Source organism: Gigantopelta aegis, chromosome 8, assembly GCF_016097555.1.
Source record: "Gigantopelta aegis isolate Gae_Host chromosome 8, Gae_host_genome, whole genome shotgun sequence".
Taxonomy (NCBI): domain Eukaryota; kingdom Metazoa; phylum Mollusca; class Gastropoda; order Neomphalida; family Peltospiridae; genus Gigantopelta; species Gigantopelta aegis.
Genome location: NC_054706.1, coordinates 10,073,027 through 10,089,133, shown reverse-complemented (window position 1 = coordinate 10,089,133; position 16,107 = coordinate 10,073,027). Strand labels below are relative to the sequence as shown.

At 36.3% G+C, this 16,107-nt stretch overlaps 1 protein-coding gene across 1 annotated transcript in view; it reads right to left on the bottom strand.

Annotated features, from left to right (window-relative positions):
* Positions 1 to 2,067: 2,067 nt before the first annotated feature.
* The window catches only part of LOC121379458 (polycystin-1-like), a 52,105-nt gene continuing 38,065 nt past the window's right edge, over positions 2,068 to 16,107 (bottom strand). The window contains exon 10 of the mRNA XM_041508100.1: positions 2,068 to 2,115. Within this exon, the coding sequence (XP_041364034.1) occupies positions 2,068 to 2,115 (48 nt within the window). The remainder of the gene's footprint in view (positions 2,116 to 16,107) is intronic.

Sequence of the window (16,107 nt, the reverse complement as noted above, 5' to 3'; positions counted from 1 at the left end):
CCAAAAATAATTAACAATATAATTAAATTCTATAATCAGATTATTTTAATGGGTGGAGAAGTAATTCTGGAATGGGTACCTGCTCATGTTGGTATCTATGGGAATGAATTAGCTGACTTAAATGCTAAGAAATCCTTAAACAATGAAGCTGTTAACATTAATGTTAAATATAATTATCTCGAGGCCTGCTCATTGGTTAACCCATGCCTTGTTAAACTGTGGCAAACCGACTGGGACCACAGGACCAGGGCATGGCATGCCAATATTAAACCCGTCGTCTCCACACGGGGACCAACATCCTTCAACTTAGAAGCTACCCAAAATTATTACTAGACTAAGAATGGGAGTCACTGTAGGACTTAATAATATTAAATTTATAATTAGGAAAAGTGAATCTCCCAATTGTAACAGTTGTAAAGCAGTTGATGATGTAAACCATTATTTATTTAATTGTAAAAAATTTGACAAAAATAGGGAAAAAATGATGGAATGTTTTGATAATAATAATATGAATTTTAATATTAAAAATTTATTAAATCCAGATAAAAATATTAAAAATAAAATTGATAGAGTACTGGTCTCCTATGTTGTGGAGACAGGAGTTCATATATAGGCCCCTTAGCTTCAAAGAGTTAAAATATTGGGATTAGGCATAGCTGTCTGTTTCCTCTGGCTACTTGGCGTCGACCATAGAGGTGCTGCATTTTTTTTTTTTTTTTTTTTTTTTTTTTTTTTTTTTTTTAATCTTTTCTAAGTTGGGCGCCACGCCCTTGCTGGTTTAATCTACTACTACTATTTATGACATGCAGGAACCTTTTTTTTTTTTTTTTTTTTTTTTTTTGGGGGGGGGGGTATGTGTGTGTGTGTGTGTGTTTTGTTTTGTGTGTTGTTGTGTTTGTTGTTTTTTTGTTTTTTTTTTTGTTTTTTTTTGGGGGGGGGGGGGGGGTAGTTTTTTAGTGTTTGCCGTTGTTGTATATAGTTATTTTAATGTGTAGTTTGTTGGTGGTGGATGTATGATGTATGTTTGTGTGGCTCGGTGGTGGTTAGTGTCATCTGGCAGTGACACTTTCCTGCTCCCCGTTTTACTACCTCTTTTAACCTTAGTTTTTAATGCGTTTATATCATGTTTAAAAAAGCAAATATTGTTGTAAATGTGTTTTATTATTAATTATTGTGTGTTGTATGTTTTTAAATATAATTTGAAGCTCGGTCTTTTAACCTAGGGGATTATTATTATTATTATTTTTTTTTTTAATATACTTTAACAATACATTGTGTATGGGGGTGGATGTTTTTAATTAAATAAATGTCCTCGGATGTTTTTATTCAGTCCACCCGTGGTTGGGGCGGAGTAGGTCTGGGGCGTCTCGTGTCCTTTTTGGGGTCGGGTTCTTCTCTTGGGGCGGGTTCTTCACCTTGGTCTTGGCCCGAAGGCATAGTTTTGGATCAGTCCAGGGTATATAATCTTTTTCAATCTTAATCTTTTTAAGGGCATATAAATTGTTTAATTTTTCATTTACCTGTTTGGAAATGCCCAGTCAAAAACAAGCGTCACACTAAAGTAATGAAAATTAATTTTTATTTAAATACCATAGGTTATTTCAACAACGCATCAAAATCCCCCCTATGCCTTTTATAAATAATTCAAAATTGCCCCATTAAAAATTAATTATCTGTCCCACACTCGACCACTGGCCATGCCAGAGACTGGGTGTGGGAGAGACGTGCCTGAACCGTAACTGGATAGAGGCACGTTAATAGAGTTTACGCTACGCTACGTTATTGTCTACAGATCATAGCAGATCGCTTGAACAAAAGAAAGAACGATACACTGAGCAATAGTTAACATCGCCACAGTAAACATCAAATATAGACATAATACACAGTACAGAATTACCGTACGTTAAACGACTGAACATTAATCAATCATCTGTAATCTTAAATCATTATTTACAGCAAACAATTACACATATGACGATATATAGTATAATAAAATAAAGGTAAGCTACACAAACCTATCTCCACAGGTGATACGGTTTACCTAGACACATTGAAATACCAATACCTTTAGCTGTGGGCTTTAGGACGGTAACATGATGAAAAAGCGTCAAACGTCTACAAGAAACAAGTAAACTAAAACTAACACATACACACTATTCACATACATTTCTAAAACAATAATAACGACTCATTTAATTATGGCTTGGCTATAGGAATATCCAGTATTGTTACAGCGTAAGTGCCACGCCCAAATTCTAATACATTAATTCAGTTTATTCCTTTATCAAAGTAAATGTTAATTGAAGTAGTTATTTATTTAAACCTTATTTGTAATTTATAAACTGTACTTTATATGTTAGTAAAATAGTAAAGTGAATTAGAAAAGTAGAAATATAACTCACCAATTATTCCAGTGTAAGATTAAAGCAGATGAGTGCGTGGCCTGTGCAGCTCGTGATGTGTCAAGGAATGTCAGGCGAGTGACAATGAATAGCCACCAACTGGGTCAAACACAGCTGGCCAGTCTATTGGTTGATCGTCACTGTCCCTGGTCAGAGGTCAGGTGTAAAAACAGGTAAATGCATGTCCCTACAGCTCCTAGCCAAAGGTTTAGGTGCATGTGTTTTGTGCATACTAAAATCATTAAAAGAATAAAACCCACATGGTTACATTGATATCGTCACGTACACCATAGGTTTATTTTTTGTTTACAAAATTTACTAAAGAAAAAAGTTTCTGCGTGTTCCTTCTACGTCTGTACCATCTGGAAGGGTTTTCAGTACAGCAGGAGATATTGTAACTGCCCAGCGGTCTGCACTGAAACCTAAACATGTTCACAAGTTGTTTTTTCTCATGAAAAACCTAAAATTCCATTGAACTGCATTGAACAAGTATCTTACATTAATTTTTCTGAAGACTTCCCATTTGTATTTCGAAACATTTTAATTTCATTTTATTGTCAGGTGACAAAAACGTGAACTAAACAGTTTATTGATGACTCAAATGTTAAGTTACGTATTGTATCGCGACCCAAGTATCGTTGCATTGTTTATGACGTGTTCTAATATTTATTGTCATATTCCTATGTTTGACACCAAATGGCTGCTGTGCTTTTCCCTTCTGAGGTGTCGTTAACAGCCATTCCGTTCCTCTGTACGTATCCATTTTATTAATTAAACTGTGCTTGGCGCTAGACATTACGATAGTTTATAGATAGTGTATAGAGCTTACTTTTAAAATATTAAAGTGGTAGTTGTTTCACCGTGACCAACAGACCAGACCAATTCGTTCGGCTTCCTAAGGGAATCGCTGTTAAAACTATGAACATAGCATGTATTTGTCACGATATCGTTTCCTGTTTAATTCTTAAAATTAAAGAACTACTTTCTTCATGGTCCACACACACACACACACACTGACACAATATCAGACATACTGAAAGGCATAAAGTATGCACCAGTGACGCACTAGGTTTACAGTTTGTTTCTTGCAGTCAATAAGATAAAAGTTGTGTTCCAATTGGCTCTTTAAACAAAGAAGAAAATCAATCAGATATTGGATGTCAAATATTTGGTAATTCTGACGTATGGTCTTAGAGAGGAAACCCGTTACATTTTTTTTGTAGCAAGGACTCTTTTATATGCACCATACCATAAAAAAGTGACACCCAATAGCCAATGTGTATTTTTGTGCTGGGGTGTCGTTAATTAATTAATTCATCCATTCATTCCACCCCACAGATATGATAGCATATACCACGAATTTTGATATACCAGTCGTGCACTGGCTGGAATGAGAAATATCCCAATAGGTCCACCGACGGGGATCGACCATAGACCGATAGCGTATGAGGTGAGTTTACCCCAGGACTAAGTCCACCCCCCCCCCCCCCCCCCCCCCCCCCCCACCCCACACACACACACACGCGCGCGCCCCTATCGCTGTGTGTTATGAGTGTTATCCTACACTCGGCCCATGGAAAGACAGCAGTAGGTTTCCACTCTCATAGTCCATAAGGTTAGGACACTTTATTAACGTCTATATCTCACAGAGGTTCAGGCACTCAAACAACAGGGGCCAGGGCCGGGTTTTACGAAACGATCTTAACGCTTAAAATCACTGTATGCGTTTAATGTGGATTGTATTGCTAAGATCGCTTCGTAACATAGGGACCAGATCAGGGAACATAACTGTCAAAGTATCACAGTTGGTGAGGTTGCACGGTAGACATTGTGTACTGACATGAGCAAATGTTTATTTCGTCAACGAACTGGAACACAGTGATTAAACAATCATCGGTTATTGCATATCAAACATTTGGTAACTGAGACACGTAGTTTTCAGAGGAAACCGATATACGGTTTTATTGTTGTTGTTTGTTGTTGTTTTGTTGTTGTTGTTGTTTGTTTTTGTTTTTTTTGTTTTTTGTGTTGTTGTTTTTTGTTGTTTGTTTTTTGTTGTTTGTTTGTTTTGTTTGTTTTGTTGTTGTTGTTTTTGTTTTTGGGTGTTTTTTTAGGGGGGGGGGGGGGGGATTGCAAGGTATCTTTTATATGCACTTTGCCACATATAGGACGGCACACACCACGGTGTTTGTTATATGTCGTAGTGGCACTGGTGTTGACGGGATAAAAACCCATATGGTTACGTCGAAGAGATTCGATCCTATGCGGTTCGAACCTCTGGCGAATGCACATGCAATGTAAGGACGAGATGTATCCTGTTGTAAGGCTGTTGATGTGCGTGACGTCTCCACTATGTAGTTAATTGTGAAGACCCATTTTATGCATATTATAGTAGGATGAATCAACGACGATATCATGGGGAAGTTGAAATATACAGCAATAAGTATATGTGTCTGTCTGCAGTGGTCGCGAACGCGTGACCAGACTTAAGTGCTATATGTAACGTATTGAGACAGATTTAGTCAGCGGCGCGATATATTTTACGGTCACCGGACTCGGGATAGGCGTGTTCGAAACCACTGTGGTATATGAGCACGTAAAACTAAGTTACTAACCTACCTACGTTGACCATACTTGAGTATACTATGTAACGTTCTGGCACGGGTTTAGTCAGTTTGGGTATTCTTGCGTTTCACACTGGTGTAGGCACGTATCCAGAGCTCTTTACTGAACGGTGTTAGATTGTGGAGAGTATCAATAATGTGTAACAAAACGCCAACCGTCAAAGGATTTTAAATATAATATAAATAAACAAAAGCACTAAAAAAAACCTAATAAAAAATAAAACAAGTAAAATTCGCTTTGAGAAGGGGATGGGTTTCGACATTCGAAACCCTCCAACGTCACATGCGCCTGTAGCGCATGGGCACTACTAAATGTTTCATTAAAGTTTATAAAGTTTGTTTTTGTTTAACGACACCACTAGAGCACATTATTGGATGTCAAACACTGCGTGATTTTGGCAGGAGTGGGATCTATTGTTGAGCTATGAACCGAATGGGCTTCCTCCCGTCCACACCCGTGCCCCATCACTAGTCGTGTTATGTACTGTGCTGTATTTCGGAAATCGCATATACATATAAAATATACATTGCTGCTAATGGAAGATTACGTGTCAGAATTATCAAAATGTTTTACATCCAATAGCCGATGATTGATTAATCAATGTCGTTTTTTTTTCTTTCTATCTTTCAAGTTCCAGTTCTTTTATTGCGTTAAGTTTTTACTTGTCAGCATTATAACAATGAAAAACATCAATATATACAATAGTGCGGAACAATGGTGGAGAGTGACTTGCAGACAAATACATACAAACAACTAATATAAGAAGCATTATGTACATACAATTAATTTGCTAGTACAAGTAATTGTTCTCTAAGTCGGTTCGCCTGTCGTATGAACTGGCCAAGATTATTTATCTCCTTCTTTTTTTCAGTTGTTAATAGTTGCATCAGTTTGAAGACACTGGAGTGGTTGAAATAGTATTTTTGTAATAAATGTATTTCTTAATATTTCATATGGTGGACACGAAACGATAAAATGAAACTCATCCTCCATCTCATTAATGCTACATAATTTACATATCCGTTGTCCTCTCGGTATTTCTATATCACCATCTTCAATATATAATCAATGTGCACAAATTCTCATTTTAGTTGTTTCTTTTAAATCACATGAGTCAATTGGTTTTGTCAGATATGTTTGTAATTTATATCCTTTTAATAAATACTGATAGAGTAATCCCTTTGGCGATGCTGTTATTGTACTGTAGCACTTTTGCTTAAATACATCACACATTCTTTCTTTAATTATATGATGATAACTAATATGCATATCGGTTGATTGCCATACATGACTTAGTTCAAGCGTATCTCATTCTTGTTTAACATTCATTAACCAAGTATCTCCTGACTGATACATTTCTTCAGATATAACTTTTAAAATGCAGTTACTGGTGCTACCTAATATTAAAAAATTAGCATTTTCTTGTAATAGCTAGCGGAAATCGTTCCAATTCGCTATAAATAAAATAATTACAAGTTTGTTTAAGTACACACAATACTCTTTTACCGAATTTCGTGAGCTGAGTAAAATCCCCAGGTTTCAGATCCGTAACCGAGAACGCTATTGACATGAGTATCAAAACAGGTAACATTGTTTCAGTGTTAAAAAACATTCTTATTACAAATATTTTTGATCCAATATTCAGCTTTACGTCCTTGTTCAGCAAGTATTTTTGTGCATGATTAATGGGACTTTCCTGAGTTTGCTGCATTGTAAGATGATTCCGACTAATAAAATACGATTAAACTTACATATTATATATATTTTCTGGTTTAGCATATCAGTGTCTGTATATTAAATGTGTTTCTGGTCGTTTTAATATTTGTACCGGCCTCGGTGGCGTCGTGGTTAGGCCATCGGTCTACAGTCTGGCAGGTACTGGGTTCGGATCCCAGTCGAGGCATGGGATTTTTAATCCAGATACCGACTCTAAACCCTGATTGAGTGCTCCGCAAGGCTCAATGGGTAGGTGTAAACCACTTCCACCGACTAGTGATCCATAACTGGTTCAACAAAGGCCATGGTTTGTGCTATCCTGCCTGTGGGAAGTGCAAATAAAAGATCTCTTGCTGCCTGTCGTAAAAGAGTAGCCTATAGGGCGACAGCAGGTTTCCTCTAAAAAAACAGTGTCAGAATGACCATATGTTTGACGTCCAATAATCGATAATAAGATACAAAATCAATGTGCTCTAGTGGCGTCGTTAAATAAAACAAACTTTACTCTTTTTTATTTAATAGTTGTAAGAAGCCCAGACAGGACTTTGTCTTCAAAAAATTTCGTACGCACGAAAATGTTTTATTTTTGGAAATAAAATGAAATTTAACCAAGTACAAATATTAAAACGATCAGAAACAAGTTTAATATACAGCTACTAATATTTTATGCAGAAAAATGTATTTGATATGTAATTACAATCGTTAAAAAGTCTTTTTTAGTCGATAACATCTTAAAACGTGTAGCAAACTCAGGAATGTCCTTTTAAATTTTCCATTATAAAAGTTTCATAATCTAAGATAAATTTGTCTACAACCGCTAATTGATTACCATAGTGGTATCGTTAAACAAAGCAAACTTTAACATTACTGCTTTTGACGATATAACATTCTATTGAAAATGTATGCAGATTTTGACTACAGCGTGTAAAGCGGTGTTGCGTTTCATGTTCGGGAATGTTAAAATTTCATAATTTTATTTTACCAAATTATTTCATTTCGCAACATGGTTTTCCCTTTCTACTGATATGCAAAACAATGTCTAGGAATAGTATCCTAACATAACTGCAGTGGTAACCTCTGCTCGCCTGAGGTGCTTGGGTCGAACCCCTATGACTGATATATCAAAGTTCGTGGTATGTGCTGTCCTGTATGTCGGAAAGTGCATATAAAATATTCTTTGCAGCTAATGGGAAAATGTAGCGGGTTTTCTTTTGAAAAGTACGTGTCAGAATTGCTAAATATTTGATGTCGACTAACCGTTGAGTAATTAATCAATTGGCTCTAGTTGTGCCGTACACATAAACACAAAATCCCATGCTTTGTCACTGGCACACGAAAACCACATCTCTTATTTATATGTCGAACGTGTTTACGTAACTGTACCAAAATCAATAATAAAGCAGTTGAGTCGTGTTTCGGATCTTAGTCCGTCGAATACTGCTCGTCTCGAAGGATGTTCGGCTCGACGCAGTAAGATGTTTTCCAAGTACAGTTATATGTTGATAGCTGTGGGCATTTTCCTACTGAATAAAGGTAAGAGGGCTTTATTTAGAGTTAACACAGGGCAGTACTTAGAGTTAGGAGGGAATGATAGGGTACGAGCACATTTCTCACCCCCACCATCCGATAAGTTTTGTATTTCACCCATGTTTCATTCTAGAAAATCACCCTAAAAACGATTTAAAAAAGAAAACATTTTGGTGCTCATTATAATATTGGACGCACACATGCATACGCCATCACTTACTTACTTACTTACTTACATACATACGCCCAGTGGTTAAGCGTTCGCCTGATGTGCGGTTGGTCTGGGATCGATCCCCTTCGGTGGGACCATTTGGCTATTTCTCGTTCCAGCCAGTGCACCACGACTAATATATGAAAGGCCGTGGTATGTGCTACCATGCTTGCGGGATGGAATGAATGTTTAACAACACCCCAGCACAAAAATACACATCGGCTATTGGGTGTCACTTGTCTGTGAGATGGTGCATGGCATGTTTCCTCTCTAAGACTATGTCGCAATTACCAAATAGATGACATCCAATAGCCGATGATGTATAAATCAATGTGCTATTGTGGTGTCGTTAAACAAAACAAACTTCTTTTTACATACACTTTTACATGCATGCATGCATACATGTATACATACATACATAGGGAATTAATAAAACTTAAATTAATAATGAATGGACTGCAAGTTTTAGCCAGCTCCGCTAACTTTTAAAACTATTTAAATTGAATGTATGCCTCAATGGCTCACAGCGTATCGTATCTAGTCTTGCAATTTGCGGGCGATTCGGTGCCACGGGTTCGAGTCCTAGCAACGGCATGCGACAAGTTGTGAGGCCAGAAAGGATTTAATTATCCCCTGCGCCAGTGCGTTAATATCTATGTATGTAACAGTGAACCGCGACATACATACAATATATAGATATTCATACATCAATACATACATATATACATACATACATGCACCCGACTACACGCCGCCTAAGCCGCCTAAGCCTGCGTCTAAGCCTCTAAGCCGGTCCATTTTTCAGTGGTTGGTTTGTTGTTATCCCTTTTTTTTTTAAACAAATACATCGTATCCGGCTGTAAACAAACATAGTACTAGCCAAATAAATTTAAAACAAGACTGACCGAAAAACAGTTATATTTTGTATATCACAACGGTCAATTTAAAATCAATTTCGAATCCCTGGGGCAAAATTAGAAAATAACAATTTTTAGTTTTTAAAAAATTCCTGAGCCAGTGTGTTCATTCATTCTTAAATACATACATACATGGATGCCTCAATAGCTCAAAGGGTATCGTGGCAAGTCTGCAAAGTTGCGGGCGATTCGGAGCCATACATACATACATACATACATACATAGGGAATTAATTAAACTGAAATTAATAATGAATGGACTGCAAGTTTTAGCCAGCTCCGCTAACTTCTAAAACTGTTTAAACTGAATGTAGTTGTCTGGGCCAGTTGTCCATATATAATCTGCCGTGGGAATTTAATAAAGAAAGCAGACAAACTAAATCATTTTGAAGGTTAGGTCTTGGAAATGTTTTAAATGTTTTGTGCCATTATTTTCCTGACAAATTCAATGTCTCATATCAAGGTCAAAAGTCAAGAAGTGTTAAATGCAGCGTCAGAGGTTTGATAACCTAATTTCTTACACACTCGTTGTTGAGAACACCATGCGTTATTTTGTGATTACACATGGTTATTAACACATGTACGTGTGTTAGCAATTTCAAGATATACGACTGGCTGCTCCCAGGTGATGACCAGGTCACCAATGTCATAAAACCAATGAAAAACTAATGATGAAAATCCATTAGACTGTGACGTATAGTTAACCTGACATTCATGTGTCTGTGACGCGTAAGTCAGCTACAAGTGCAACGGCTGTAAATAACCTTTAGTCGAAAACGATGTTAAAATGTGCTTAAAACCTGGTTTTTGAGGATATGTAAGAAATATAATAATACATTCGTGCCTGTTACATACCTTTTATCTTACAATTCGTTGTTTAAAAACGTATCCAGCTGGCTTTCGCTCGTTAGATACATAGACAAAACTACATATATATATATATATATATATATATATATATGTGGTTTTCTGATTTCTGTATTCCACGAGTGTATTTCCTGCCGGAAACCCCGATGCCGCAGGCAGAGGGGTTTCCGGGAGGAAATACACGAGTATGTATGTATGTATGTATGTATGTATGTAGTAACTAGTAATATGATGACATGTTACTACAATATAAAAATAATAGGAATAACAAACATTAACGATTAAATTTTGTACAGATGAACAATTACAAATAGCATCAAAACACCTGAAATTGATTATCACTGACTGCTTTGACGATCACATGCATAAGAGATGAAAGTGGGAAAAGAGTATCTGTATTATTGTACCTGGCATTTGGGAACGCCATACGCGAACGAGATAGGGTGAGATGGAGGTCGGGGTACCCCCCCCCCCCCCCCCGTGCTGGGAACAGAGTTCGGGCAAAATTAGGTGTTCTGTAAACTTCACCAAGTATTTCCATCAGTCTGTTAGTCGTAATCCACGTAAAAATGTAGAGTGATTTGTTTGGAATCCTATATAGCTTGACTTAAGAATTGAACGTGAAATTTTTCGCGCTGACGCGCTACGCCATTCATAGTGTGTAAAGCGGTTTTGCGTTTCATACTAGCATGAAACTCAAAAATATTCATGTTCAATTCTTATAATTCCAAACACATAACCATGTCATTAATGTAAACCTCTTTAAAATAAAAAGTGAACTCTATTTTCCAACTATTTACTATTTTATTAACACGAAATTCATACTCAACATTAGCGGAATCCCTATGGTGGTTTCGGCTTTTTCCGTCAATAGCCGAATGAGAGAATGACAATGTTACAATCATTAATACAATTCATATTAATTTTTTGCATTAAATATCAATACCAACTAGAAACATTTTGAATTCACTAGAAACATATAACGTAAGTAATTTTAATAACTTTTAACCTGTAATAAAAATGTCTGAAGCGATCTATTTTGTATGGTATAATTTATGTGAAGCGGTTGGTGTATGAATATTTAACTAAGAACTGTGGATGGGCGCCATTTTTTTATTAGTCCAGATTTACCAATTACGACGTTGAAATTACAATTATAAAATGTTTGAGTGCGTGAAAATTCCATGTGTTGATAGATTTGACATGGAGAAAGTGGTTTCAATGTTTCCGGAAATGGATGAAACAGGTGTGTCGCGAGTTTCTGTGTTTACTGGCCTTGTAATTGTGGAAGTGGCAACACAGGGTGGTTTTGGCATGTGTGACTTCAAGTGGTGCGACACAAGTATTCGTGACATTTGACAGTGCCATGCTGATGTTTCGTTTTTGGAAAGTGGAACATTCTCTGTTGTAGCTTCGAATTGAAGCTTCGTTCCTGTGTCCCGACATGTACATGATATACCTAGTTTCAAAACCCCGATTCGTTTAAAGATTGGATCGCAGTGGCTATGTGTTGTGTACGTCATACTACAATGCCGTTGAATGCGCGTTACTGCTAATGGTTGGCATGAACTGACTGAATTTTGTTTTTGAAAGCGCTTTTGTAAAAGACCAAATTCCATTGGAATTATACACTTTTTTTGGATCGACAAAATAGATTTTTAGCTGTGAGATTTTGAATTCACTATAAACATGTAACGTAAGTAATTTCAATAACTTTTAACCTTTAATAAAAATGTCTGAAGCGACCTATTTTGTATGGTATAATTTATATGTGAAGATTTTTAGATGTTTACAAGTTTGACAGCAGACGATTATTGTTTGATGTCTAAAAATAGAATCTCAAGGAAATTCCTCGGGGATTCCTTTGTTGACATAATTCATAAAGTAGTTCCGGCTATATAGCCAAAAATAGTGCTAAACTGAGATTCATGGTGCTATGAATGCCAGTTTTTATCATCACGTGATACGAATTTGACCAATCCAAGGGTTTATAATAAAGTGATTTTTTAGAGATTGGAATTATAAATATATGATAACTGGTAACTCCAAAACACATACCATTTGGCGAACAGGAAAAGCCAATTTCTAAATGCACTAACATAACTTTTAATAATAAGTTTTATCATATAATATCTTACATTTTCAGTGCAGTCAAAGTAGGTGACATTTTTAAGATCACATACTTTAAGAATTTGATAACTTTGCAAATTACATGTAAATTAATCGAGGTCACGGCACTAGGTTTATTGACATTTAAGCAAACGTACTTGTGTGACACTCCATAATTGACGTATGCATTCATAGTCATCGAATAAAAACATTTCAATGGCAATTTGACACTGAAAGCTGTCCAGCGTGCAGAAAAAACCCCAGAAGACGTTAAGCCTTAATTTATTTTGATGTAAGGGCATCCAAAATGACGTCATTCGAGTTTGACGTCATTTCCATTCAAAAATACACCGCGCCACATATTCTTACGTCATTTGAATATCTAGTAATGGCGGACTGGAATTAAAGTTGCGTGTACAGTTTACAAAACCACGTTGTATTAAGCTTGAGATTATCGTCAATATCATATATTAGGAATAAAAATAATCTGGTAATAACCTCTCTTTTTATCAATTTATTTTTTGAGTGTAAGTCAATCATCCGGATAACTTGTGATTTTCCTAATCTTTGTCCAATCGGTGGGCGGGATTTAGCTCAGTCGGTTGAGTGCTCGTTTGAGGTACACACACAATACTTGAACAATTCGTATAAAGAACAGATCGTATAAATTCAAGAATGGATCGTATTAATAGAACAAAATTCAAGAAATAAAATAACTCGGAACAGCGAGTCCAGTGTGCTTATCAATGTGGAACGGACCTAGCGTAACGAACACTACACGTATACCTATCACCGTTATAATATTTCAGTATTTATTTATTTAACATAAACAAGTATTATCTAGTACGAAAAAAATATGTTCATGTTACTACTAGTCTACTGGTATCTTTTAATTTTAATATCTATAAAAATTAAAAACAAAGTTTGTTAACGATGCTACTATAACACTTTAATTAGTACATGCTCAGTGGTTATTGTTTGTCAGGCCGGCACAGGATTATATATCGATTCATAGAAAATCCGCCGTCGCCACATATCGGGCTGCTCTTACCGAAAAGAAGGAAGGAAATGTTTTATTTAACGACGCACTCAACACATTTTATTTACGGTTATATGGCGTCAGAAATACGGTTAAAAACCACACAGATATTGATAGAGGAAACCCGCTGTCGCCACTTCATGGACTACTCTTTTCGATTAGCAGCAAGGGATCTTTCATATGTACCATCTCACGGCCTTTGGTCGTGGTGTACTGGCTGGAACAAGAAATAGCCCAAATGGGCCCCCCGACGGGGATCGATCCCACACAGACCGCGCATCGAGCGAGCGCTGTACCACTGGGCTATTTCCTGCCCCGCTTTTACCGAATTACTGTCAAATATATTTTATGTGCACTATCCCATAGAGCGAATACTACAAACCACAGCCTTGGATGGTTTATTATTTATTTATTATATATATATATATATATACTATAAGTTGTAGAAGCATCTCTCGGGGTATATGGCTTTTTATGTACCCTCTGTGTGCTCTTTTACCCCCGTCGCCTTCGGCTCGGGGTAAAAGAGCACACAGAGGGTACATAAAAAGCCATATACCCCGAGAGATGCTTCTACAACGAATTTATCTTGCCGACATGTTAAACCATAGGCCAATAGCCAAATAATCAAAATAACTGCAGACAATAATTGTTAACAATTTATTAACGGAGCCGTACCACGCGGACGCGAATGAAACCACTTGCCAATGACAAGAAATAGTTCCATCGATAAACGAGTTTTTAACTTCAAATGTTTGTAATACGAAATTGTCTGAAACAGATATTAATAAAAACAAAACAAAACAAAAAAACCTCTCTTTTTTATCAGAAATGTATGTAGTAAAAAAATAAAATTATTAAAAATAAAAAGCAAAAAAACAACTGTTGCTAATCGCGCATTAATACAATAACACGACGACCGTAATTAGGTTTCCCAGTTCAACATTGCAGCTTTTAAAAGTATTGAAATAGTGTATTTTATAGTACAAATAAAATTAATTATGTATACTTGATTGATTATCAATGTTATTTATAATCTAATTATTGCTTTATCATTAACTGGGGTGGCTGGAAATTGTTGGAAATTACAGACGGGGTATAACCACAAAATGAAACTGGCCGACTATTTTCGGCGTTCAACTGGAGAAAAAATCCCATTCACGGAAAACTCCGGCTGGTTACCCCCAAACTCTAGTGTAGATCCTGAAATCATTAAAGCTCATAAAAGGATAGTGGAAAAAGTGGGTGATATGACAGTTTACACAAATCAGCAAAATCTTTCTGTCATGGAACGTCGTGCTCTCACCAAACTACGCAAAAACCGCAAATTTTTTATAAAACCTGCAGATAAAGGGTCAGCCACTGTCATTCTATCAAGGGAGAACTATATCCGGGAAGCCCATCGACAGCTTAATAATTCAAAGTACTACAAAAAATTAGACAAAGCTATTTGGCCTGAAAATTGTAAAAAGTTCAATGCAATTATTCACTGTCTAAAAGATCAGGGACATATAAATAAAAAACAAGTAAAATATTTAGAAGCCAGGTCACAATCACGAACCCGGAAATTTTATTTACTTCCAAAAATCCACAAGCCAGTCGATACATGGACCGATATTAACACACCACCCGGTCGTCCAATCATTTCAGACTGTGGATCAGAATCGTACAATATTTCAGAATACATAGATTTTCACTTAAAACCAATTGCAAATAGACATGAAAGCTTTGTGAAAAACACTGAAGATCTTCTATCAAAATTATCAAAAACCAAAATCCCAAAAGATTCATTCTTGGTTACCCTTGATATTGACTCCATGTACACCAACATAGGTATTGATGCGGGCATTGATTCAGTTAAGAGAGCATTCGATAAGTACCCAGATACAAACAGACCAGATACGAACATTATTGAGCTGTTAGAATTAAGCCTAAAAGGAAATGATTTTGAGTTTGATGGAGAAATGTATCAGCAAGTGTGTGGTTGTGCTATGGGCAAACGTTTTAGTCCAAACTTTGCATCTATCTATGTCGCCGAATGGGAAGAGGCTGCTTTAAAGAAATCGAGTAAAACACCTCTTTTGTACCTCAGATATCTCGACGATATACTTATCATTTGGCCACATTCTAAACAAGAATTTTGGAACTTTTTTGAGCTATTAAATCAACAGGATGACAATATCAAACTTAAGGCCACAATATCAGATAAATCAGTTGACTTTTTTGGATGTAACAATTTATAAAGGTACACAGTTTGAAACATCAGGTTACCTAGACTACAAAGTGTTTTTCAAACCCACACCAACTTCTCCACTGCAAGTCTTTTCACCCACGTCACATCTTTAAAGGCATTGTTAAATCTCAGATTATTAGATTTCACAGAAAATTCGAGTAACAAACAGAATTTCAATGAGGCTTGTTCACTTTTTATTTAGTGCTTTAAAACCTAGGGGATATTCAAAAAACGGTTTTTTAAGAAAAATTAAATCTGAAACTGTTCGAGAATTAGAAAATCCCTTTAGGGCAACTGAAGACTATAAACCATACAAACTTCAGCATAACCAATCACCTCAAATAAGCACTGGCTCCTCTACTACTTGTGCCAAAAACAGGGTGTAGACTTCACAACTTACTTAAAAAACGCAGTCGACTTTCAAAAGTCAACAGACCAAAATTGAATATCAAATTCGGACAG